Here is a 26,084-nt window from a genome sequence, read left to right on the forward strand (position 1 = left end):
CTCCCATCACCTTCGCTTTTCCATGTGACTGAGGACAAGCTGACCTTCTAGCCTCCCTGCCCAGAAGGGGGACCATCCCTATTAAAACCAAAATCAGAGCCCAGAGAGAGAGCGTTCTGTCTTCTCTCATTTGCTTACAGTGTCCTCAGCTTACCGAGTTCCAAAAAGTTTATGGATGTCCAAGCATCTCATCTGAGTCAAATGACAAGGGATTTAGGGAAATTCTCCCTGCGTCCAGGCACCAGCAATTCATGACAGGGCTTGTGGGAAGACTGTGCTCCATCTCGTCTCATCCAGTCTCATGGATGTTCATCAGCCTAGCTTGCAGAGCAACCCTCTGTTTTGATGTCAGGAAGGAACCCTCCCACGTCCCCTGCATACCCCATTGTCACTTTTTAACAGCAAATTTCTCCTTGGGATTGCAGATGCTTTTTCCCCTCCAGATAAGAAATACATCAAGGTAAATGTGCACGATTCAAGAGGGAGGTTGACAGTCATAAATACCAGAGAAATGTCACAGGGCATTGGAGAAGTAATGGGCTAGTCATAGTGGCTCAGATGAAAGGACGTTGGCTGGGAATCCTATTACCTTTCATTGTGTGGTGAACATTTCCTTTGTCCCCATCTAATTTCCCCGCATGGCATCTTGCTCTCTGTGCATCTCTGCCTGTGGCCAGCTGCATCCCCAATGGAAACCCCACACCCTAGTGCGGAAGGAACACTCCAGTAACCTTGTTAGATGCAAGGGGAAGGGTGTGGGATGCCAATGAGGGAAACAATGGTGTGGTGCCTTCTTTTTCTTTTTGGAATAGAATTGAGAAGGAGAAACCCCTTTTTGATCTTCGCTGGTAGCAAGAAGCACTTTTTTAGGTTCCCAGGGAACTTCACTCCTGGTGAGGAGCATTTAGGAAAAGCAAAAGCTGCTGGTGTGAAAAGTTAGAAATTCAAAGTGTTTAATTTTCTCTTGTTACCAGATTTCATTTTTACTCAATAGGTCATTATAAAGCAGCTAATTTGTATGCTGTGGTGAGTTTATGTCCCCTAACAGAGAAAAGGCCAGAGTCCAGGACAGTGATTCAGAGACCTCCATGCAGTAGAAGGCAAAGACAGGAGGGCCTGTTTCTTTGCACACTGCTGCCTTCAATAAGCAGGAAAGAATGACTTGATTACCCAACAGCTGGCATGAAAGAGTAAGACAAGTGTGGGCTCCTTATGGTCAAGTCCCCAGCATAAGAAGCTTCTTACCCTAGTGACATTTCCCAGAGCAAATTATAGGACTTAAATCTCCTTTTGGAAGCTTAGGTCCACCTTTTCTTTTATGAAAGCTACTTGATTTTTCTCAAAACAGGTTGGTTTTAGAACAGAAGGAAATTTGGCAATATCATCCTCTTTAATGACAGTATTTTTGTCAAAAAGCAAGAATATTTCATGTTGAATCTTAATTCCTTATGTTAGGGAATTATCTGTCTCACTGCATCTTCAAGGACAGTCTTGATGAAAGCACCGTGGGCAGACCACATGGTCACTGGGGGCTTCAGTTTCTTCCTCTGGGAATCACAGGGTTGGGTGGCTAGAGGAGGCTTGCAGGGGTAGTGGAATTCCAGCCCCTCCTCCACTGCACACAGACTGCACACCCATCACCTGCTCCTAAAACCATCCCACAAAGAAAAAGAGATTTTTTTCATTTTCACTGTCACTCATTACTAATACACCATTTGTGAATGTGGAACCCAGTCTCCCTAGTCCAGAAGTTGAACTAAGACGGATTGATTTGGATCCCTTTCTTACGTATATGGTCAACACAGAGTCATCAGAAACATATTTTTGGATGTCTTTTCCAGGAATTTTATGAGTCTCTTAAGTCTGGGGCTTGACCTCCAATTTCTTTAGAGAATGCTGAAAATCATAGCTAAATTTAAGAATGTGTTTAATTTTTTCCTGTTTCTTTGAAAACACTTACCAACATTTTGGATCACTTCTACAATAGTTATTTTATTCAATTCAGTGCCCCTTGTCTATATAGTCCCAAAACACATGTGGGAAATGCCAGCTTCTGATTACATTTGTAAATTCCAACCTTGACCCCAAAGCTGTGATTGTTCAACATGCCAGATTTACGGAATTATTTACTAGGCCTCAGGAGAGCTGTCCAATCATATAAATCTTGATTCTTAAACAAATCCTCCTCTGGGAGTAAAGATCAAAATAATACTCTGAGGATGCAATTACTGGAATGAGCAAAGCCAGACTTCACAATACAGAGACATTATAAAGAAAGGCCACACAGTCTTCAGGAGTTCTTTATCCACTTTTGATTGGTAGCTCTTGGGTTTCTTTTTTGTAATCAGACCGTCCTTAACCAAGAGCTCACAAGCATTCACAGGTATCAGTGCCTGGGAGATAGGCTAGCCCAGTGCTTGTCTCTCCTCCAAAGGCATTCTCTCACCTCAGGACCCGGGAGCTGCAGGACAAATGCTGATGAGAAGAAAGAATATGGACAGGGGTCTACCCCAAGTTATCAGAGCAAGAGCTTGATTAGTTGATGGTTCTGGGAGATTTCAGCCCATACATGGTAGGAGTGGGGAACTGAAGACAGTTGGTGGGCTCCATGAGTCCTCTCAGGGTGGGCGTCATTGGCCACCTACTACTCATTGATACTTCATCCAAAGAGAGAATAGCATTAATGCATCCAAGAACTTAACAGGAACATCTCTTGGATGATTTGTCATCCATCTACAAGAAGTTCAGATGACTGTAGCCACCGCAAGCATCACCTGCTATAATGACCCTTGTTTCATCTGGCCTAACCTGTACCAATGATGCAGCTCCTAGTGTCAACTAAGGCTTCTGGAGAATAAGAAGGAAAAAGCTTTTCACCATGTTCTTCACAACCTTTGATGGGGGCCCCTGAAGCTTCTTGGGAGAAACTTCTGGAAACTTCTGTTGGTACAGGCAAGTGAAGGAAAGAAGCTTTCATGTTGGAGATCATAGAAGTGCTAAAGAGATCTGAGACTTCACAGACTAATCTTGTGCCAGAAGTTCAGAGCTTGTCTTAGAAATAGCTGTGTGCCTCCACTATCTCCACTCTCTTGCAGAGTGACAGGGATATAGAAGAAGCACGAGAAACATATATGCAATATTGAAAAAATAAGCATGGCCCAAGAGGAAAGGTGACTCTACTGCCATAGTCTTCATCCTGAAGTCTGAGGAGAAAGGTGAAGGAATTTGGGGAAGTCCTGAATGCACCCTCCTTAATGCAAACTTAGGGACTTCACATCATCTTTTCTTAAAGTTAATGCTTTAAAATCATGGAAAATTTTGAAATCACTGTACTCAAGGGCATGTGTGCCAAGATTTTCAAACAGTGAAAGTGACAATGGTATTCACTTCTGCATATGCCTTTTATGAATAAACGGCTTTGGATTTCAAAGACATAGGTATCACTTTTCATTTTCAATAGTCAGAGACAAGGAAGCTCCATTTCAGTCCCAGAGAACTCTCGGACTTGGTATTGATTGGTTGTTACCAGCTCTTGGATTCAGTGTGGCTTGAGGTCACTGTGTAGGGAAGGAATCCCTTGATTTGTGGAGTCCACTCTTGTCTCCTGAAACCCACAACATCTATTGCAACCCGGGTCTGCCTCAGTCACTTCCACTGGCGGCCATTCCTGCCTATAGTCTGAGAAATTAGTCAGCATTTTTAAAGGTATTAAAAACATCTACATTTAATAGAGATCCCAATTACTAAATAATTCTTGTAAATAAAATGGCATTAGAAGAGGGAGAGAAAGCTCTCTGAGGTCAACCACTGGGCTTGGGAACATTAACCCAAAAAGTGGATATAACCTTTACTCTTCGCCAGAGCCACGATATCACCATTAAGTTTAGAGACGATGTCCTTCTGGTCAGAGAACTCCCTCACAGTGGATGCTGCACGGTGGAATGGCCATTTGAATCACAGTGATGGTGTGTCATCCAGCCTAGTCATCCTTGCCAACCTTGTGAGAGAAATCTAGGCTCACTCCATCTCTTCTGTAGCTGGGTTCAGAGTTATTACAAGAATATATGATTACAACCCTCCACAAAACTATGCAGATCTGGAAGCTAAGAACACCAGCTGAGCCAGGAGATCCTGTGTGTTATCGCTCTCTGATGGCATCTCCTGGGAGATGATGTCTGAAGAAATTTTAGATCACTTTACAAAGTTTGATGAATGAGGTTGACTGAGAAGAAAGTGTCAGACAAACCAAAAATCAAGAAAGTCTTTGCCTTAGCCAAAGATGTCTCCTAGGCTGTTTTTCATGTGGGCTGATCCTGTTTTTCATTGTCTGTCATTCCACAGCTTTGTTTATTTACTCCTCCTTCATACACCACTCCCCTTCACTCTCCCTTCTTATACCCTGTAATCCCGTGGACTCCAAGCCATCTATAAAAATGAAAGAGAAGCATGCAGACCCACTTAAAATCTCCTCTTCCCAATTTTCCACTTGGCTATGCAGCCTCCAGGAGCATATTTCATCTTGAAGCACAGACCACATGGATGCCTGAACTAAGAACATAGCCTCTCATCCACCGGTCTTTTGAGGCAAATATATATTGATGAACAGCAACAGCATTTGTCCTATCCGGAGGATTGAAAACATAAAATTTATATTTTTTTATGAAGAGAGTAAGAATGTTCTTACGGTTTATAGAACCCGAGGGCTTCCAGATAAGGCCTCACCATTGCAGTTCAGTCCTCTCTTTATGGACTTTTGATTCACGTGTGAAATCCAGCTGAGGGTGGGGGCCAACCCAGCTGAAAACATCAACCCTTCAGGTGAATGTCATCTCTCTGGCCTCTGCGGGAGCACATGTTGGGAAGCTGTAAAGAAGGAGATGAAAGGGAACCCTTCTAAGTGGCTGTGACCCCAGACTGACAGGAAGGCGAAAGGGTGTTACTGATTCATGCTGGGAATGAAGAGGCCTGCCCTGCTTTGAACACACAGCCAGGCACCCATGTGTGTGCACAGTAGGTTTATTTCAGAGCAACATTCGACACCCACCCTCACAAAGAAGCAAAACCTTAGGTCACCAGATAATTCAGTGCTTAGATGTGACCCCTCCATTGGAAAGCAAAGTGTATCTCATTCTACCTTTTGAGTTCATAAGCGTTGAGAAGTGATCAGGTTTTCCTTCCTTTTTCTTGTCTTTCACAGTGACACCCATTGCCCTGCACCTCATAATCTGTGTAAGATGCACAAAGGAGAGATGCATCTCACTTAGAACACCAAACATTCTGCATTCAAGTCCACGGAAAATTCAAGAATGGCAAACAGATAACCTAGCGGATATTTGACCAAAGACTTAACCCACTTCCCTAGTTCTTATCAAAGATGATTCACCTTTTGCCTATTTCCAAATTCCAGCCTCCTGGGGGCACCTTTGCCCAGACAGAGTGCACTGGCCCTTGTCCCACTGCTTTCCCTGGCGGGAAGTTGGATGCTGCTCTGGGTAGACAAAGGCACAAATTCTAACTTTCCAAAAGCTGATGGAGCAGGAGTATGGCCACTTTTGTAGCTCCCCATCCTGCTTTTTCTCTTGTTTTCCTTATCCATGTGTCTTCTTGTTCATATGATCACATTTCCAAATGCCTGGATCGCAGAATGAGTTGACGTTCCTTTCAGTCCTTCCCAGAGAATGTGCTTGCTCGCCCTCCTTCTCTCTTGTGTTGTCTTTCGTTTTATTTTCCCCACCCTGGCAGGTCTGTCCCAAATGTGGGGTGCAGCCGCCTTTGTCTCCTTAACTCCTGGCATGGTCCTGTGACAGGCAGTACTGCACTTTCTTGAGCCTACCTTAAATGTCCTGTCTTTTATTTCCCAAGCGCACTATCTGGATAGGGTAGTTAAAGGTATGGTCTTCCTTCTTCTATTTTCCTATTGTCTTTGTGTGTGTGTTTGTGTATGAGCAAAACGGAAGAAGTGTGTATCTAGAAATGTATATATACCCCATAAGCATGGTGTCTCAATGCTGCCACATCCCCGGCTTTGTCACAGCATCCACTGCCCAGGGGACGGGGTTTTGGTCACAAGGTGGTTGATATACCGAGAGTGTCATTCTTCCCCCCAAAGCACTCAATCTTTTGTGACATTACCATCGTGCTGTTGTGCTTCCCTCCTGACGCACATGCACCCCATCACCCTTCCTATCCCATCTCGTGTCACCCTGCCCACTCCTTATGGCCCCTGGTCCCTCAGAATTCAGATGCTGGGAACCAGGGTGGGTGGCCTGAGACAAGAAGAGACCCCAGGGCCAGCTAAGACATCTTAAGAACTACATTCTATTTCTGTGGTGTTCATTTACCCGACAATCCCGTGGGGCACAGCCGCTACTGCTAGTACTAAACTGTGTATGTGACACTGCCAGGCTCTGGAGAAATGGGGGAAAACAGACCCCTGACCTCAGGGACTAAATGGTCTGTCGTTTGGATTTTTTTTTTCCTTTTCGGAGAAGGCCTGACTTTGGTAAGTTTTATCTTCATTAAGAGTGTTCCCTCCAGGCAAAGTAATTCCTTCCATTTTAAGCACTTACATTAAGTAGATGGTCCCTAAATTTCCAAAGGGGCCTCATTGCTCTAAGAATAAGTCTCAGGAGTGCATGCTTAGCATGCACGAGGTCCTGGGTTCAATCCTCAGTACTTGCATTAAAAATTATAATTACTACTACTACTAATAATAATAATAGACCTAATGACCTTCCCCATCCCCCCCAATTTTTTTTTAATTTTTAGTCTTAAAAAAAAAGAGAGAATAAGAATATAAGATCAGATGTGTGTGCTCCTAAAAGACTCCAGGCTCCTGGAGGAGAAACTCCACGCCATAGCCCTCACACAGCACCCGGCACCAAGGATGTGCTCAGCAGTTAAGGACACATACTCTGGAGTCAGACTGCCTGAGTTGGAATCCAAACTTCAATACTTAATGAACTGGGTGACCTTGGGCACTTTTCTTAACCTCCCTTCCCTTCAGAGTCTTTATAAAATGAGGGTGATGACAGGGCCTGCTTTGTAGGGTTGGCGTGAGGATTGAGTAAAGTAATGGATGTAAAGTGCTCAGTACACGGGCAGGAGTGATGCACAGTAAGTGTTGGCCGGGCTATTTTATCATCATATTATTAGTTTCCCCCTTCATTTGGAGAAGGACTTCATTAGCCAAACTAATTTTTGAAATTGTAAAGAAAAAGATAATATTGGCTTTTAATAAGAGAGAGCAACTGCTGTTTAAAAATTGGTAGCAAGGGCTTTAGGGAAACATAAATGACTAAATGCTTTTCAACTGGGATATCTTTGCCAGATACAGCAAAGGTAGCACTAGGGCCCATTCAACGGATGCCTGGTGTTGAGAAGCGCATTTTACATACTGGCCTTCAACCAAGAATCAAATTATTTCAGCGAAAAAGAGTAGCACCTCTGAGCCTCTTTAAAATAGGCGTTTCACACATAATCATTATCAGAGGAATCCTCAGATTGGATTAAATTTAATAAGTTTACCAACCACTTGGTGGATTTTTTCCTACTATGTGAAGTTTTCCCTTATCCATGAGTCTTAAGTGAATCCTGTGAATTTTTTAAGGGAACAGATATCATTATACTCATTTGACTGGAAAAGGAAATTAAAGTTGAGGGTGTTGAGCGGCCACACTTGTAGTAAGCAGGAGAACCAGGAATTTGTGTTTCCTGACCTAATCCCAATTTCCAGTATCCTTTCCTCTGTCACTGTAGGTCAAGAATGTCCCATTAATTTCCAGTATTTTTCCTCCAAACCACGTCTTCCAAGCTGGCACTTTCCCCAGGAAGTGACCCATATTCTCTCTCAAACCACCTGTTCTGATTTTAGTTCAGAAAATATCACCAAATCTTTAGTTGGATTAGGCCCAAGAATTGTAACTTCCTTTAAAAGACAAATGTTTCTTGCCAAAATCTAGGTCTGGACAAAGCCCCCATCCGGCTGACTTTGTGGTATAATGAGTACTTATAATCCCTCAGAAAGTATTCAGAGGTCGATACAATGCAAGCTCAGGACTTTTCAGAGTACTATTTTGCAGTTCAGAGAGAAGCCAGCTCTTGTTGTTTGCTTTCTGGTTGCATTGGTAGACACTGAAGAAACAGTATTCACTCAGTGAGCACGCTGAACTTCTCCTAAGTGCTGGGCAGTGTGGACACCACACGGCAGAAACGGTCTCTGCTCTGGGGTTCCCCACAGCCTACCAGAGAAGACACTAAAACAAATCTATCCCAAAAAGTATGTTGAAAGTTGTGATAGAGGAAGTCCCATGGCCGCTTAGCAAGGAGACTGCCCCCCCCACTCCACAACTTAGGCAGGGACTCATAGACCAAGACTGTGGACTATAACACGTGAGAAGCTTCTGAAGATTTTTTAAAGCAGGATAATGACTTGGTGACGTTTGTGATTTGGAAGGATCTGTCTGGCCATATTGTGGAAAAGGAGTTGAGGAGGAACATTTGGGGACAAAGAGACCAATTAGGAGACTGCAGCTGTCATCTAGGTAGGAGATAATGGTGACCTTGTCTAGGGAATGACTGTAGGGATGAAAAAGTACAAGAAGCCCAGAAAGAGAAACATCGAGAAATGGGGCATTTATTGTATGGTAAGTGTGTCGCATAGCTCCTTTACCACTTGAGTAAGAAATAAATACCTTCAGTGGTTCTGAAAGCCTTCTAGTCACGCCTGATGCTTCCGGGGAGCCTTCTTCACAAGCTTAAGCAGAAGGTTGAAGATAAAGTGGTCGCTTGTCATTTAAAGGGCATCGTTTCTTTTGAAAAGCTTGGCCCTCCTCTAAACCTTAAAATTACATTATTTTGGCTCTAGAAAATGCCTGGTGTGAGTCCTTCCAGAGGGGATTGTTCATGTCACTTAGGCTCTCTGAATTATTGATGAGTTTCAGCGTTTGTGGAATTAACGAGCTTTAGCAGTGGGTAAGGATGGCCGTATAGCTTTAAGAAAGGCAGCAAGTCACCCCAGAGGAGGCTTACTCTTCCTGACTAATGGGGATGTGACTATCCCAGAAGCAGACTGCAGCCTGAGAGCAGACCTCATTCAAGCCACAGGTACTCCAGGTCTCTCTGGAACCTGGAGGCTGATCAGACAGGGCAAACCCTCAGGGCATAAGCTTGTCCATTTGAAGAAACTGACTGTGAAGAGAGTGTTCCTGTGATTTCACGTGTAGAGCTTACCCTCCCTGGACCACGGGCTCCTCCACAGGTTTAGAGCAGCACAGGATGTGTGCACCAGGCACCGTGTGCTAAGAGTTGTTTACTAGAGCAGGGTTCTCAAAGAGGCTTCTGTGGAATGGAATATTCCACATTATTGTGAATGATTGTGTGTGGTGGGGAGAGAGTTCTGAGGTCCAACTGGAAAATGTTCTGGTAATCAAATAAGTGGGTCTCTTTATTGTGAGATTTCTCAGAGCCTTTAATGTATTGCTATGCAGTGTGACGCTCTAGAATAAGAATATAAGCTGTATAGTTTTCCAGACTTATTTGACCACAGAAGCTAGTTTTTGAGGACCTCATAGAACTAGCAGTTCACAGAATTTACTTTGAAAAGTATTGTTTGAGATTTTAAGACCCATTTAAAATGGTCCTGGAAGAAAGTAGGGTATAGATAAATAGAATATAAAATTACTGAGGGCAGAGACTATATCACATCTCTGTGTAGCCCAGAATTAACACATGCCTGCCATTCTTTGGGTGCTAAGTTTGTTGAAATTAAGAACAAAATCATCAAATTTAAAGTTGTTTTGACCTTCTCTGTTGGGTAGTTGTAGATGACCTAACTGATCATCTCATTCAAACCTCCATGTCATAGATGAGGAAACTGAGACCAAAAGAGAAAGAGTAACTTTCCCAAGATCCCATATGTTAGCCAGGCAGGAGGTACAGACCCTAGGTCTCCTGTCTCATTCACTGATTCATAGCAAATATATACTAAGTGCTGGCTATGTTCAAGGCAATGAATTAGGTCCCGAGTTACCTTTATGGAGTTCAGATTCTAATGGAGGGAATAAGACATCAAGCTATGGCAAAAGTAATAATGTACATATGCTTGGGACAGTTGTTCTCAAGGAGAAGGGCAGAGTCCCAGGAAAGATGACACTGTGGGCTTGGGCTGGGACTTGTGGCCCTGACCCCATCTTGCTGCTTTCCTGCTGAGCTGTATGTTCGCCCCATGACCAAGTCACTAGGTTGGTTTGTCTCAGCTCTCTGGCAAGGTTCGTATTTAGGAGGACCATAGCTTTTGACCCAAACTTTGAAACAGTTTGGACTGGCAAAGGGTTATTTTCTGGTTTGTGAATTTGTGAGTGAAGTTATACAATGTTAAAACAGTTAACCCTAATTATAATAATAGCAGCTATCATTTATTAAATACCTACCTCTGTTACCCACTATGCTAAATAGTTGATATACAATATCCCATTAATCTTCTCAACAACTCTTTGGATTAGGTATTAGCTCCATTTTACAGGTGAGAAAACTAAAGCTTAAAGCTTAGAGAGTTAAATAATTTGCCAGTAATCACATGGATAGTAAGTAAACGGGGGTGCTGGGATTTGAACTGATTTCTGTCTAGTTCCAAAGTCCCCACTCTGTTGTAACACATGGTTTTTATGAAAAATTTAGGATCAAATGGTGTGAAATTGGCAATATGCTAGAAAATCAGGATTTGAAAAATATAACAAAAAGTTACTTAGTTTGGAAATAATATATGTAGAATGTCTAGCACAGTGACAAGCCATAGTAGACCCTCAGTATATGGCAAATGTCATTGTCATCATTGTCCCGAAGCATCTAAACCAGGCTGTGGCAAACTGCAGCAAACAGACCAAATCTAGCTCATCCCCTGTTTTTTGTAAATAAGGTTTTATTGGAACAGAGCCGTGCCCATTCCTTTATAAATTGTGTGGCTGCTTTCAAGCTATAATGGCGGAGTTGGGTAATTGCAACAAAGACCATGTGACTCACAAGGCTAAAATATTTATTACCTGGACCTTTACAGAAAAAGCTTGCTGACTCTGATCTAGATAACTGACTCAGTTTCCCATTTTGTCTTTCTATGACCCCTACCTGAAGTTATGGGTACAACTTATGAAATTATAGTCCATCTAATCAAACTAGAGAGAAGGTCAAGGTAAGCTGAAGAGTCAGATATTGTGTTCAAGCTGTATGTCAGGCTTTGAGCATCATGCATACGTTATCTTATTTAATCCTCCCAACAACAAATCCTCCCATTTTATAAGTAGACTGAGGCTCAAAGAAATTAAATAAGGTGGCTGGGTCATACAGCCATTGAGTGACTTTGATATGGCCCCCAAGCTTGTGCTCTTACATAAGAGATGTTCTTTGCATCATAGAAGAGGCTACATCTTGGAGCAAGAAAAGGCCGCCTATGACCATTCTTAACCCTTGGATTCTTCTTCCTCCAAGACTGATTTCAAATATATATAAGGCTTAATTGAAAAGAAGTCCCAGCTGGATGGGCAAAACTTTAAATGGGACTAACTGGAGAAAGAGGGAGTCTGTAATTGTTTAGATCAAGAGGGCTGGCTTGATCTAAGTCAGAATGCCAGGGTGGTACCTGCACGTCACAGCACTGCTCCCTGAACTTTTACAACTGCTTTCTCAATCATCTTTGGGATGGCCATGCTGGTAGCTTCCCACCTTTCCCAGTAGACGTCTGTGCAAAGACCACATAGGCTACATCTGCGTCAAAACTTCTACAAGAATCCCTCCTAGGCTTGGTGTACACACTCAATAGATGTTTCTTCTTGGAATGGAAAACACAGTGGCCAGACTGATTGATTGGTGGCTGTGCTGAACATCTCAAATATAAATGAACGTGTTCTTTTTTTTTTTTATTTTGTAATAAGAGTCAACTATTGAAAAGTCCTTGAAACACTACAGTTTTAGAATCTAATTGTTCAACCATTTAGGAAGTGCCTGCCTTGGCCTAGGTCTTGTACCGGACAGCCACATTCACATTTGTCCCATTTAAGAATAATGGGTCTGCTTTTAGTTAAAACATGATAGAAAACTCAGTTTATAGCTGTATTTGTAGCAGTTTGCTTCTCATGATAATAAACCAGGTTTTCTAGTTGGCAGAGTGCTTTCACATCCGTACGCTTCCCTGAGACTAAGCAGAGGCAGGGAGAAGATACACAAGGCATACCAGGGAAGGTGATTTTTGCTAGCCCCTCTGAAAAAGGGGTGGGCAGCTTAGTTAAAATGCAAAACTGAATGAAAACCAAGTGGCAAAATAGAAGCTGGAGTCAACCATGTAACTTAAACAGATTCTCAGAGATAGATTTCTGAGCCACGAAGTTGGAGAGGGGTTTGAAAACATGATGAGCAAAAACTGGCAAATCTACCTGAATAATAATAACTCCCCACCTCATGATGCAGTCAAAGCAGAATCAAGGCAGCATCTAAACACTGCCTGACCCTCCTTGATTAAATCATCCTCAGCTCTCTCAGACAGATGGCCACTCCTGTGTTTGGCTCCCACCATGTTTTGTACATCTCCCTCAGGGCACTTAGTAGTGAAATATTTTGCTTATACAAATCTGTCTCCCTTGATAGGCTACACGTTCCTCAAGAATAAGAACTAGGGCTTATTCATCTCTGCACCTCCAGTGCTAGCCCAGAGAAGGTGCTTAATAAATGGCAGACAGGCAGACAGATGTACAGATGAACAAGATTAGGGAAGGGCAGGCTGCCCTAACCTGCATTGGTAACCATAGACAGCTCCAGTTTTTCTCTCTCGTGGCAGTCAGCTGGACTCTTCTGAATGGCTGGCTGGAGATAAGATGGGAAGAAAAAGACTCAAGGACTCTACCTCAAAGCCAAGACAGCCACTGAGGAGAAAACAGGACGAAAGAAATGAAAAGCCTAAGGTCCAATAGAATTGACCAAATAACAGGACCTAAAAAAAGTACAGCCCTTTAGGGCGAGACCCAGAAGTGCTGAGGGGACAAGTAGAGTAAGCAGAGAGATGACCCCTTTGTTCTGAACAGCCACCAGGGACAGGAAAAGCACAGAAGAGTGAACAAGGAGCAGAGATCAGCCAAAAAGCTACACTGGTTAGATTCGAACAAGCCCGTATCCGCTGACTCCTGCTCTAGAGTCCTGGTTGCTTTTGAAAGAGGGCGTTTGGGACGCAGAAGGTGTGGGTTTCAGACCTATCCCTGCCACTTCCTGGCTGGGCAGCCTTAGCAAGGCCTTCCACCTCTGAGTCTCAGTGGCCTCCGAGGTAAAGTGACAGTTCCAGTGATAGGCCTCCCCTGCTGCTGAAGGCATCGGTGTGTTGATGGATGTGAAAGCACTTTGTAAGTTGGCAGGTAGAGTGTGAGTGTGTGTGGCTACAGTTGGCCGCGGGTGACCAGACCTTGAATCCGTGTGCTTTTGCCTTGCAGAGGGCTGCCCCGGCTTGTGCAATGGCAACGGCAGGTGCACCCTGGACCTGAACGGGTGGCACTGCGTCTGCCAGCTGGGCTGGAGAGGAGCTGGCTGTGATACGTCCATGGAAACCGCCTGTGGTGACAGCAAAGACAACGATGGAGGTAGGGCTCTGGCATCTCCAGGACGCTGGGGGGCACAGAGTGGAGGGTGGGTGTGACCGAGTTAACGGGCCACCAGCACACCAGCTGTCTCATCAAGGAGGCCTGCAGGGTAGGCATAAAACTGCACATGTGGTCTCAGATATGAGAGCATATCACCAGTTGTTCCATTTGAATTAATTAAAATTAGCTGATGAAAATAAAGCTAGTTGCCATCTGACACAGAGAAGACATATGGAAGAAGGAATTTCCTAATAACTCAATTACAGCATGAGTTGCCTGGCAAGGTCACAAGGTCCCCACCACTTTTGTTGGAAGTGAGCAAGAGGCCACCCAATTCGGTATCACAGAAAGCGGGAGAAAGGATGCTTCTCCAGGGGAGGGGGTTGAGTTACCTTCGGTCAGTTTCCCTTCTCCTCTGATTCTGGAGGTAACGCTCACCAAGCCCTCTGGAGGCCACCTTTGCCCCCACACTTTTTATCCTTGTGGGTTTATGATAGAATTCATCTTTGCTGTTGAACTTTTTTCAAGTTCTAGGCAGTCAAAACCTTAAGGAAGGGAGGCCTAGTCTTGTGGAACATTTATTAGCTGAGAGTGAAGAGATCAAGGTTCCAATCTCAATTCTGTCTTTGGCATGCTCTGTGTCCTTACGCAAGCTACTCGATGTCTATGGGCCTCACAGTCCTTATTTATAAAATGAGGCCACTGGCTCATAAGGACCATTTCAGCCCTTGTATTAGTCCTAGAATTAGCCTTCATCTTTCTGTGTGTAAGACTTGGATAAATACAACCACAATGTGCTTTCCTTTCCCACTTAGAAGATGGGTTGATTCTTCCTGACTCTACCAATCCCGAGGGGTTGTTAGGAGAGTAAAGAAATAGAGAAATGGAAAAAAAATCAAAACAATTAACCCTTTCTTTCTAGCAATGGCCTGACAGTTGGCCTAGTCTCAATGTGTTTATGTAGCTCCCTCATATTTATACTAAGGGGCTTTGTAGTACCCTGCACAGAGTAGGAAATCAACAGGCCAGAAACTCAGCATCCCAACGTTTGGGGATCTTTCACTTAGCGTGATTCTACAGTCTCAAAGCACCATAAGGATTAAAAGGCCAAGTATATGCTGTTGTGATTCCTCTGGTTCATGTGCCTTGAGCTGGCTCCAACAATCTTGGGCTGTTTCAGGTGGCTGGTCTCTGTCTGAGCCAGCTTTCAGTCCTTCTCCCTGCTGCCTGAATCCAGGAGATGGTCAGGCCTGCTATACCCAGTCCTGGGCCCCATGGAGTAATAACCGACAAGGAGCTTGTGGGGTCGGGCCGTGGTAGCCAGGGAGAGACAGCGGGTCCATACTCTCCTGAGATCTCACAGGGCTGAAATGTCCCTTATTCAGTCTGAGAGTTTTGGAGCTCATTATTAATTTCTGTGCTTCAAAAATATCCAGGGTCCCTGTTATGGGGTCAGGCCCTCGGCCAGGCACAGAGACAAACAGGTCCTGTCCCCACACTCCAGGAACTTGAATGAGGGAGGGAGACCAAAGGTAAGTGCTAATGGACGGTGGCGGGAGATGCTGCAGAGTTCTGTACTGGTTGTGTGGGAGTAGGAGAACGTTCATCCAGAAGGTGGTGCTTGAGGAGGCAGGTGTTCCTTGGAAAGGAAAGGGCTTTCCCTTCAGAGAAAGCGTCCCGAGTGAAGCAGGGCAGGCGCGAGTATCCCTGTCTTCAGGGAAGATGAAACTCAATCATACTTGCTCTTCATGGGAAAGAGACGGCAGCCCAGGTCACCTGCCTGGCTTCCTCAGCACCCCCTTCACTCTGCCTTTGCAGGCTTAGTTCCATGACGAGCAATGACATTTGGGTAATTAGAAGGGGAGAGGAGCCGTGCCATGAAGTCGTTCCCTTCTCAAGAATCTAGGGTCTTGGCCCAAGCCTTCAAACAGCTGTTGAATGTCTGGGCAGCAAAAGAACTGAGTGTCCTTGAAAAATGTGGGGAGAGGGTGCCCCTCCCCGTAACACGCATCACAGAACAGGTTATAAAACAAGGTTCATTTATTCCCTCGTACAAAACGCAATGCCAGTGTAGCCCCTGTTCACCATCCTTCGGAGCCAGCCCTCCAGCATGGGCACACAGGAGCCGAAAGGCCCACAGATTTGGTGGGAGAAGGAGCTTCTCATCATAGGAAATGGGGCTGATCCAGACTCCAGGGGAATATCTTACTTCAGGATCATCTCAGTTTTGTGGGAGCCCAAGGAAAGGGGCAGGGGGTCCCCACTTTGCAAAGTGGCACAGATGAAACAATGGTGGGGGTAGACTGTCCCCAGGTGCTGGCGGGGCAAGGCTGTCCTCACTGGCCCCTCTATCACTCTAGGTCTTGGCCAAAAGGGGACAGTTTTAGTGGAGGGAGAAACAGCAGGCTGTACAAGGCAACACAAGTGTGAGCCAGATTTAGCACTTGGCTGTCTTCAGTCCTGTCGGGCACACATTTCTTGGGCTCCTGATGTCTGCCAGGCACCACTTTCCTTTTAGAGAGGAGATAAAGACCAATGAACATGTCCCAATCTTTCTCCCTCAGGAAGCCCCCAGTCATTTGGAAGAAATTGTTACCCAAACAACTAAATCTAATGGAGGCAGAATGAAATAAGTGTCTTTATTTCAGCCATGATGTGGGCCACAGCATCATCCCAAGTACATAAGTCAGGGTGGAGGGAGAAAACATTAGCGTCTCACTGAGTGAGTGTTTTTGGCTGATGTGACTCGGGGACTTGGAGAAGGAATTAGCGGAGGCTAATGTCAAGTCACAGGACAGGAAGAGACAGAGAACACACTTCAGCTCCGTACCCGTTACAGACAGGGAAACTGGAGGCCAGAGAGTGGACATATCAAAGTCACACAGAAGGTTGTTAACATGGCTGGAGTAGGACTCAAGACTCTTGAGCTATTCTGTGTGATCTTATGGGCCACCTCCTCCCAGTGATTTACCCTCCTCCTAGAAATGTGGTGGTAGTACTTATTCGATTTTAAGTAGACTACAGCAGTACCACAGAGCAGACCAGAGGATGGCAGTGGTAACTCGTATGTCACTTTACAGTTTGGAAAGCAGTTGCATGACCACCCAAGAACACTGGGAGGTATGTGGTATTCTTATCCCCTGACTATCTCCTCCTGATGAGGAAGCTAGCTAGGGCTTAGTGAGCAGAAATATTTTGCCCGGGTCACACACCTGGCAGGTGGCAGAAACTGCATAGTCCGTGAGGTCCAGCCATGTGAGAGCTTTTCAGTGTGCCCAGACCTCAGGCTCACAGCTCCATCATAAACTCAACCGTGCCTCTTCAAGTTATCTGAGAACTTCTGGTTTCTCTTCTTTCCCAGTTTGCTAGGCTTAAAGCAATCCTTGACAAATTAAACTTTAATTTCAAGCTTCGTTAAGAATGCTATTGCCATGTTTTAGACAAAAAAAAATTCACAGTATGGCTGAGTTGGGTCTAGCTTTATGTTGGTTTCTGTGTTCACTTATGGTTGTTATCTTGAGTGAGTGATTCAGTTTCTCTAAGCCTCAGTTCATTACCTGCAAATGTCAGTTCTCTTTCTTCTGTGACTATACTGTATTTCGCTGTATAATAATATATTTTGGCTTTTTTCATCTCTTAGTTAAAATTTGTAATCCAAACTGTTACAAGCTCACTGCTAGAAGAAAAAAATTCAAATGCCCATAAAGGAAAACAATAGCCCTCATTCAGATAGCATCTCTAAGTGCCAGGCCCTCTGCTGGACCCTCTGTGTCCACAATCTCCAGCCCTTTAAACATACTTGCAGGGCAGACATGTACATGCAGGGAAACCAAGGCTCACTGAGCTGAAGTGATATTCCCGAAGTCACACAGTGGGTCAGTGGGAAAGCTAGGATGAGAATGGAACCTGCCCCTTAAAAAAGGAAGCCAAAATCAAAAATCCACTGGAATTTAAGTAACCAGACTCCTTTTGATAAAGGACCTTTAAGCAACTTCAAGGTGTGTTCATCTCTTTAGACACTGTCAGTCCCATGAAGAACCCTCATGGATTGCAATACGGATAATTGATAGATGCAGCATGGACGGAGAAATTTAAGGGAAACTAAGAACAAAGCTCTCCGTCCTCCCTTTTCTGCCCATCTCCCATTGTTGGAATGGAGAATTCACGTCAAAGCCATAGAATATGTTCGCTGTTCAGACTCTCTCTAAACCACGTTTCTTGTGATAAGAGACAGGAGAGAGATTGACCTTTAAAAATCCTGTGTTCTAAGGAGCAGATAAAGATTTTGCAAACCTTTTCAAAGAAGGCACAGAATGTATCATAGCAAATGACAAAAACTTCTCCCAGATGCGTACAGACAGGGAGCCACATTCTGCCCTCCACCCCTAGGGCCACCCCAGATGCTGCTCTCAGCCTGCTGTCAAACAGTTCTGTGGCCAAACTGCACGACAGCGAGGTGAGGCCCGCTCTTGGGCTGTCGAGCCTGCAGAGAGCTGAATGGACTTGTTATACACTGCCCACAGGGCCATCAGTTTAAGGAACCGTGCTGAAAACTCCAGTAAAGAAAGTTTACTAGTCCACGGGTTTCCCAGATCCGCTCCCAGCTCTGCTCTCCTTTTGGCTGATGCATGTCCTTCCTTCTAATCTCAGTTTAAGCATTACCTCTTCCAGGAAATGCTCCAGCCCCCAGCCTGTGTTAGGTTCCCACCTTTGGGCTTCCCCAGCCACCACTGCTTCCTTCTTTCCCAGCACACTGTTGTCTCTGTCTGACCTGCCACACCGAATCCTTTGGAGGTGTTACCCTGTTTTCTTCCTGTCTGTCCAGTGCCTCGCACAGGGCCCATCGGCCATGTGATGGGTGCGGAAAGAAAAGAGCAGGCCCATCCCCTGCACCTCCTTTCTAAGGAGAGGAATGAGCTCTTTCTGTGGGGAAAGGTTTCATCACACCCCAGAGCCCATGATGGACCCTGGGCAACAGATGGGAAGTTTGACGTGGGATCCTCACATAATCAGTCATTCATTTTTTCATTCATTCGACAAATACGATGCTCACTGTGCACAGGGCACTCTGCTATGCATGTGGAATAAGAACTAATGGACTCAGTTCCTGCCCTCTGTGAAGGAAGTCAGGGATGTGAGAGCCAGGACGTCCAAAGCATTGATGGAGAAAGAAACGTACACTGTGGTCTAGTGCCTGACAGCTGGACTTGGAGAAAGATAAGGGACCAGAGTCCAAACTCTGCCACTTCACTGGCAGTATGACTTTGGGTAAATCACCTAACCTGGCCCCAATGTCCTCATTTGTGAAGACTGAGAGGGCCAGCTGCATTGCCACCTTCCATAGAACTCTTGTGCACTCCTGTCACTTTCTGTGAAAGTTCCAGCTGGCTGGCCCCCAGGGGAGATGGGCCAGGGGCATAGAAAGGCCAGGACATGGCTATCAGGCAGGTTAGCCCCAGAGGCTGCCCCATCCACCCCCACCTAATTGATGACAAGGACACTGACAGCAGAGAGGGAGGCGGTCACCCCAGATCCCATCACTCTCTGACGGCTGTTAAGATTACCACATGAACAGGAAGCTACCGCTGGCCAGGACCACGACTGATGGCAGAGGACTTCACCCAGTCCTGTGCCTAGCACCTGTCTGTAGGGGGTGCTCTGGGAACAGCTGCTGGCGTGGGAAGGACACCAAGACTTCTTTCACTGAATTACTTCCTTATTCCTCACAGCCCAGGAACCTTCTCACAGTCCTAAGAGGTTGGCATAATTTATTATGGTTTTACAGGAATAAATTGCATCCAGGACATAGGAAGGGATGTGCCCAGGGTCTCCTGGCTAGAGAGTGACAGACTCAATGCAGGAACCAGGTCTTCAGGCTTCTAGCCTGGATTTTTTTTCCTGCACACACCCCTCTGTCTCCATGGTCCGTTGACACTCACCAGCAGGTGGGTGCAGAGGAGGGCTGCAAGAGGGAATGGCATCACCTTCATCCCCAAGAGGGCAGTGCGTACATGGAACTGTCAGCGGAAGCCAGTGCTCTGTGCACCATGCAGTGTTTCAGCACCGAGGACCATGATGAGCATGAGGACTGCCCTGGAATATTCATCTAGTACTCCAGAGACCTGACCCCTATTTCCCTTTTTGCCCCTTTCTCATGCCCTTCCTTCCTTTTTATTCATCCTTCTTTTTGATCTCCATTCTATCTTTTTTCTGGCTGTTACCTTCTCCCTCCCCTTTGCCCCCCACTCCTACTAGAGACAGCTGCTGGGTGTGGCATTGCTGCCCCTCCCAGCCTCCAGGAGCCCCATGGCCTCATCTGCCACTTTCTTCTTCCCCCTTCACTCCCACCAGGTCAGGAGAGAGTGGAGGCCTTCAGAACTGTGAGGAAAAAGGAAATTTCTGGTTGGGGGAAATGTTACTTGCCAAAAGTTGGGATTTAGGGTTCAGGGCGGGTTACTGAAAGCTTGAAGGAAATAGAGGAAAATTTTCTCTATTTTCCCTATAGGTTTTTGTTTTTGTTTTTGCTGCTGTGACACCGAGGGTCTCTCAATGATAACAGTAAATGTAGGACACATGAATATTTTATAAGTCAACCAGCGTGTGTGTGACATGCAATTAAGTGAGGTCAGATGTGCTTGGAAAAGATAGTCTCCAAACTCACCAAAACCAGACACTCCCCAAAACCGTATCTTGATGTGTTTCTAACCTACCCCAACATTTACTTTCCTGTCCCCAAAACAAACTTTTTCCTCTTAATATGACTTTTCTAAAACTTCTCATCTGTGACTAAGGGACTGACACCGTGTGACTGACTGTGGAGCCCTATTGCAGGCCGCTGTATGCTGCGTCTGAAAACACAGGTGTTTGCACAGAAGCTGGTCTCAGAAACTGAGACTTTGATTAGAATTTTGTGGGCCCTACTCATTTTTAAAATATGTATCTCATTTAAACATGATGGCCTTTATTAGTGGATGGCCTTTATTTAGCCTGCATTTACGAGTCAGCAAATATTTGCCTGCTGAATGACCTGGGAGCGTCAGGTAGGGAGGTGGAGGCAGGCAGCGTTTTGGGCCTGGCTAGATCCCACTAACCTGTGACCCATACAGTAATTCCACAGTCCCAGAGTCTCTCGTAAGAGCATTGTGGGTGTGATGTCCCCGTTTCAGAGAACCAATCTTCAAGTCCCCTGAGGTCTTTGCTTCCTTAACTCACTATGGCCACGTTTATGTCATTTAGTTCTCCAAAGCCAGACAGGCTGCATCCAGAAAGGGCTGCCCTGAAACAAGTGTAGAGGGAGGGGACCAGGGTAGCTCTGTTACCAGGATCCCTCTTCAAGGGGAGCACCTGGCCAGAAGCTAATAGTAACCAGTATCTGTCAAGCACTTACTTAGGTGCTGGTCATCATGCTGAGCGCTCCACACCCATGTTCTCACCTAATCCTCCCAGCGTCTCTCCGGGTAGGTCTGGTTGTGCATGTTACAGATGGGCGGACTGAAGCTCAGAGCCTTTGCTGAGACTTTCATTTCTAGCAGAATGGCCAACTGGATCATCACAAAGGCCCTCTGAATACAAGGAACAATTTGTTTTTAAAATTCATTGCTGAATTTTTTTAAGGAAGGAAATAAGGGGTATGGGGAGCCCCAGATCCCAGAGGCAAGGATGAAGCTGAAAGCTTGCAGGAGACAGGGATCCTGAAATGACCCCCAGGAACTCATTGTGTGGCGAGGGAGACAGAGAAAGTCAAAGTTACAGTATAGAGGGTGAGCGCCGTGTTGGAGACTGCCCAGGGCACTGGAAGAGCACAGAAGGGTAGCATTTAGCAAGACTCATGAATTTATGTTTTCCATTTTAAAAATGGTTTCTAAAAGTCTCTTCAGGATCAGAGAACCTGAAAGAACTGAGTTCAAATTCCAAGTCAGCTTCCTTGCTGACTGACTGTGTGACCTTGACCAAGTTCCTTTACCACTTTGAACCACTGGTTCCTTCTCTGTAACATGGGGGTGATGGGGACAACAGTGGCTACTTCATAGAGCTGGGGAGATTCAATGACACATGCCTTGAAAACATTCCTTGTAGAGTGTTTAGCACAATGCCTGGCCCTCAGTAAGTGGCAGCTGTCAGCATCATTATCATCATCATTTAATACAAAAATTAGTAACAATAACCATCATTCCTGGCAAACCTTCCCCAGGATCAGAGAACAAGAAGCAGTTCTTCCACGGTGCCACAGAGCAGAGTGTTTATGAAGAGGTAAAAAGACTGGTTTCCAGGGCCTGCTTTGGTGGTAAACAAGAGCAGGCAAGAGCTAATAAAATTTCAAATTAGCCATGACTTTTCATGGCCCTCCAATTGTGCTAGCTGATTTAATGGTCAGCGTCCCTGCTCGCTGGGATTGAATAATGGAGCATTTCTGTGGAGTTATAGATGCGGCAGCTGAATCTGTCACGCTAACATCAATAGCAAAATGCAAACAACCCTCAGCTCGAGCTGTAATTATGTGTTTAAGCAATGTCTGACGGGGCAGCACGAGAATGTGTAGAGGAGCCCGCCGACTGCCGGAGAAGACAGGTGCTTTGCTAGGCAGTGAGCTGGTGTCTCTGGGAGCTGGGGCGGGAGCCGCGGTTAGGACCCAGGACAGAGCTGGAGTGAGGGGGCGGCCTTTCCTCCACATCTCGGGATGACTGGCTGGGAGCAGACAAAGGACTCCCACTTCGGTGTTCACTTTGGTGGGCCATGTTCCAGGTTCAGGGTCGGGAAGAGGAACTGCCTCTTACTGAGTACTTACTATGTGTCAGGTACTCTGCTAGATTTGGGGACATGTATTATGTTTTCCATTTATGTAAAAAATACTTATGTGACACTGACTTTTATGATCTACTTGTAAGAGGTGTGGGAAACTGGGGCCAAATTTGTTAAGCAACCTGCCCAAGGTCACACAGTAGCAGGTTTCAGAGCAAGAATTTGACCTCAGCCTGGCTCAGGAGCCCATACTGTTTACCACCACGGACCCCGACTGCTGCCTTCAGCCCCTCTGTCACTATCCTCACAGAGGGCATATACCATGTAAGGTCTTGGATACCAGGCAGAAGTTGGGAGAGAAAGACAAGGGATTTTTGTCCTTAACTTATTAAGGAAAGAAAACTGGGTTTCAGGGAGGCCAAGTAGCTTGCCTGGGGCCACAGCACCCCGAGGGTAGTAAGGAGGCTTAGGGATGCTGCCTGTGTGGGTGAGGCACCAGTCCAACCAACGCATATGCAGTGTTCTAGTGGGCAGCGTCTATGTTGTAAACCCCTGGAGACAGATGTGAAGGAGGTGTGTCAGTGATGGGGAGATGGGGGCTCAGAGAGGTTAAGTACAAGAATTCGTGCAGAGTCATTCTTAGGGCAGTTCTGGGACTTGAACTTGAGTCTCTGAGCCTCAGGATCCTCCCACCATCCCACACTGTTTAATTGAATCAAGATAATGGTTTCCTGCCTTTTATGGGCTGTCATTTGGTTTTGTCCCCTTGATTCATTTATCAACTAATTCATTCAATCCTCATTCATTGATTTATTTACCAGTTACGTCTTAAACACCTATACCAAGTGCTGGAGATACAATAGAGATAACCAGAGCGGAATCTGTGTCCCCAGGGTGGTGGGGAAATTTGCCCAAAGTCACACAGCTGATAAGCCAGAGAGAAAGAATTCAACCCCATAGAGGAATACCCATGCTTAGACTGTTCTCTGCCTACGAAGCAGACGGGAATCCTGAGCTTTCCCTGTCCCCCACTTTGGGCAGTATCCTCTAATCCCTGAGTTTGTTGTCTATTTTAAGCTATTCTGTTGGGTGCCTGTAAAAGCACTTTGGAATAATGAGACCAAAAATTTGTGATCTGATGAAAAAAAAATTTTTTTTTTGCACTTTGGGATGCTGGAAGCTGTAATGTAATTTTCAGTCCTAAAGAATTCCACCCATGTGGTAAAGAGAATTCCCTGCTAATGGCTACTTGGTCAGTGATCTGAGACCATCCAGCAAGCTCAGAAAGCCCCTCTCACTGTAGGCAGGGCCAGGTCTGCACACATTTACATCGCACCTGGGAGAGGTGCCTTCTCCAACATGGCCTCTCCCTCACCCTCAAAACCAGGCGGTTGTCAGGTCTCACCGTTTTTACCTCTTCAGTGTCTCTCCGAACCATCCACTTCTCTCAGTCTCTACTGTACCTCAGTAGTCTCAGGAACTATTGTCTTCCCCATATGTAACCTCAGCAACACTCCCTCCATGGCACCTCCAGCTTCCACTTTGGGCCCCCTTAGTCCTCTCTCCTTGATTCAGCAGGCGTTCTGTCAGCCCTGCAAGTCAGATGGAGTCACCCCCTGCTTAGCACCTTTCACTAGCTCCCACTACCCGGAAGGTGAAATACGAACTCCCCAGGGGTCCCAGCTGTCTGCTCCTCCCAGCCCCGGCAGCCTCCTCTTGTGCTGCTCCCCTCACCTTCTGAGCTCAGCACTTGAGTTTAGCCACTCAAAGGTTCAGTGTGTTCTCTCACCTTTGGGCCTCCATATATGTAATTCCTTCTAGCTCTTGGGAAAAAACAATACTAACATGTCACACTGTCCACTGACCGACTTGTCTATCTCTCCTGCTGGACTAGTGGGCTGGGACCTAATCCGAAGCACCTGAATCTCCTTGGTGCCCAGCAGAGGCCTTGGCCTGTATCAGGCACTTAATCCTGTTTTTCAGTGAGTTGAAAAGAGAAGTAAGTGCAGGCGCTGTGGGCAAACGTGGCTGATGGAACATAGAGATGTGAACTGTCGTGCTCTGTGCCCCCTGCAGACGGCTTGGTGGACTGCATGGACCCCGACTGCTGCCTCCAGCCCCTCTGTCATGCCAGCCCGCTGTGCCTGGGCTCCCCCGACCCTCTGGACATCATCCAGGAGACACAGGCCCCTGTGTCCCAGCAGAACCTGCACTCCTTCTACGACCGCATCAAGTTCCTCGTGGGCAGGGACAGCACACACGTCATCCCCGGGGAGAACCCCTTTGACAGAGGGTGAGTCCAGCTCTGGCCATGGCTCTCTGACAGGGAAATGGATCAACTCTAGGGCCACATTTGGGTGGGTGGGGGTGGGAGGAGGCCAGGAGGGTGGGCACCGAAGGCTGTTGATGGAATGGCAGGGAGGCAGGGAAGCAGCCTCGAGTACCCACGTTTAGAAGACTGCCACCCGCGGCATTTGGAATTTTTATGAGCAAAGTTGTGTTGCTCTCACCGGGTGATAAATGGAGAGTGTGAGAAATCAAAGGTCCAAGGGGAATCGTGGATCAATACCCACTTTGCAGTCAGCTCATACTGATCCTGCGGTCTCAAGATGAGCTGAAAAGCTCTGACACTGTTCGCCGTTGGAGCTGATGTCCAGGAGACTTTGTTAGGCTGGGCAGGGTTGCCTCTGCTGGCATCCCAGGTTATAAGCCCATGCATCTTTCACAAGTTGTCAGCTGTGTCATCTGGTGGACAGTTTTTTACTGAGGTCTGTTCTGTGCCACGTCCTGTGCTGGAATCAGAGATGAGACAAACACAGTTCCTGCCCATTGTCCACTAGGGGAACAAAAAATAGTTCCAGTGGGGTAGGCCCTTTTTAACTGTAGGGCACTCTGGAAATGGGGAGAGGACGTTCCTGGGTAGGGGGAAGGCTGAGACTTAAGAACTGAGTCTTAAAGATGAGAAATAGCTAGGCAAGGGAGAGAGAGGGTGTTCTGGGAGAGAGAACAGCCTGTGCAAAAACGCAGGGGCATGAAAAGGTACAGGAGTTCTCTGTTTGCTGCCCCCCACACCAGGGTCTATGAACTTGGTAAAGGTATCCAGGAAGGATGTATGATCATGTCTTTTGAATGTCTTCCAATGTAGAGATGCCTCACACACATAGAGCTTTCTCTGCAAGTCAGCCCAGTTCAATTCAGCAGTCACAGATTGTGTGCCTTCTATGTTCATGATTTCGAGGCCAGAGAAATTCTGCCCTGAGGGGACGGTGGGGGTAGGGATGAGGGATGGGAATGATGAAAGACAGCCCTAGTTCTCTTTAAAGGGGAAATCAGCAGGGCTTCAAATGGGCTGGTTCTGAAGGATGCTGGAGAAAGGAGAGACCTTACTCAGGTGCCCAGTAGAGGATGGTAACTACCCCACGTTGGGGACCTGAGAGCAGGAGCAGGCTTGGGGACAAAGTGATGACCTCTCCCTTGAGCACAGCAAGGGCAAGGAAGGGACTCACCCCAGTAGACCAGCCAAGAGGAAATGTCTCTAAAATGGGAGTGATGGTGATGACAGTGGCTACTTCATAGAGCTGAGGATGTTCAATGACACATGCCTTGAAAACATTCCTTGTAAAGCCTTTAGCATAATACCTGGCTGTCAGTCAGGGGCAGCTGTGAGGATCATCGTCATCATTTAATACAAAATTAATAATAATAACAATCATTCCTGGCAAGCCTTCCAAG

At 46.0% G+C, this 26,084-nt stretch overlaps 1 protein-coding gene across 3 annotated transcripts in view; it reads left to right on the top strand.

Moving 5' to 3' along the window:
* The window catches only part of TENM4 (teneurin transmembrane protein 4), a 709,295-nt gene that overhangs the window by 597,681 nt on the left and 85,530 nt on the right, over nt 1-26,084 (top strand). For all 3 annotated transcript variants that reach the window (XM_072969126.1, XM_072969128.1, XM_072969127.1), the window contains 2 exons: nt 13,467-13,613; nt 24,429-24,645. In XM_072969126.1, the coding sequence (XP_072825227.1) occupies nt 13,467-13,613; nt 24,429-24,645 (364 nt within the window). The remainder of the gene's footprint in view (nt 1-13,466; nt 13,614-24,428; nt 24,646-26,084) is intronic.

Source organism: Vicugna pacos, chromosome 10, assembly GCF_048564905.1.
Source record: "Vicugna pacos chromosome 10, VicPac4, whole genome shotgun sequence".
NCBI lineage: Eukaryota > Metazoa > Chordata > Mammalia > Artiodactyla > Camelidae > Vicugna > Vicugna pacos.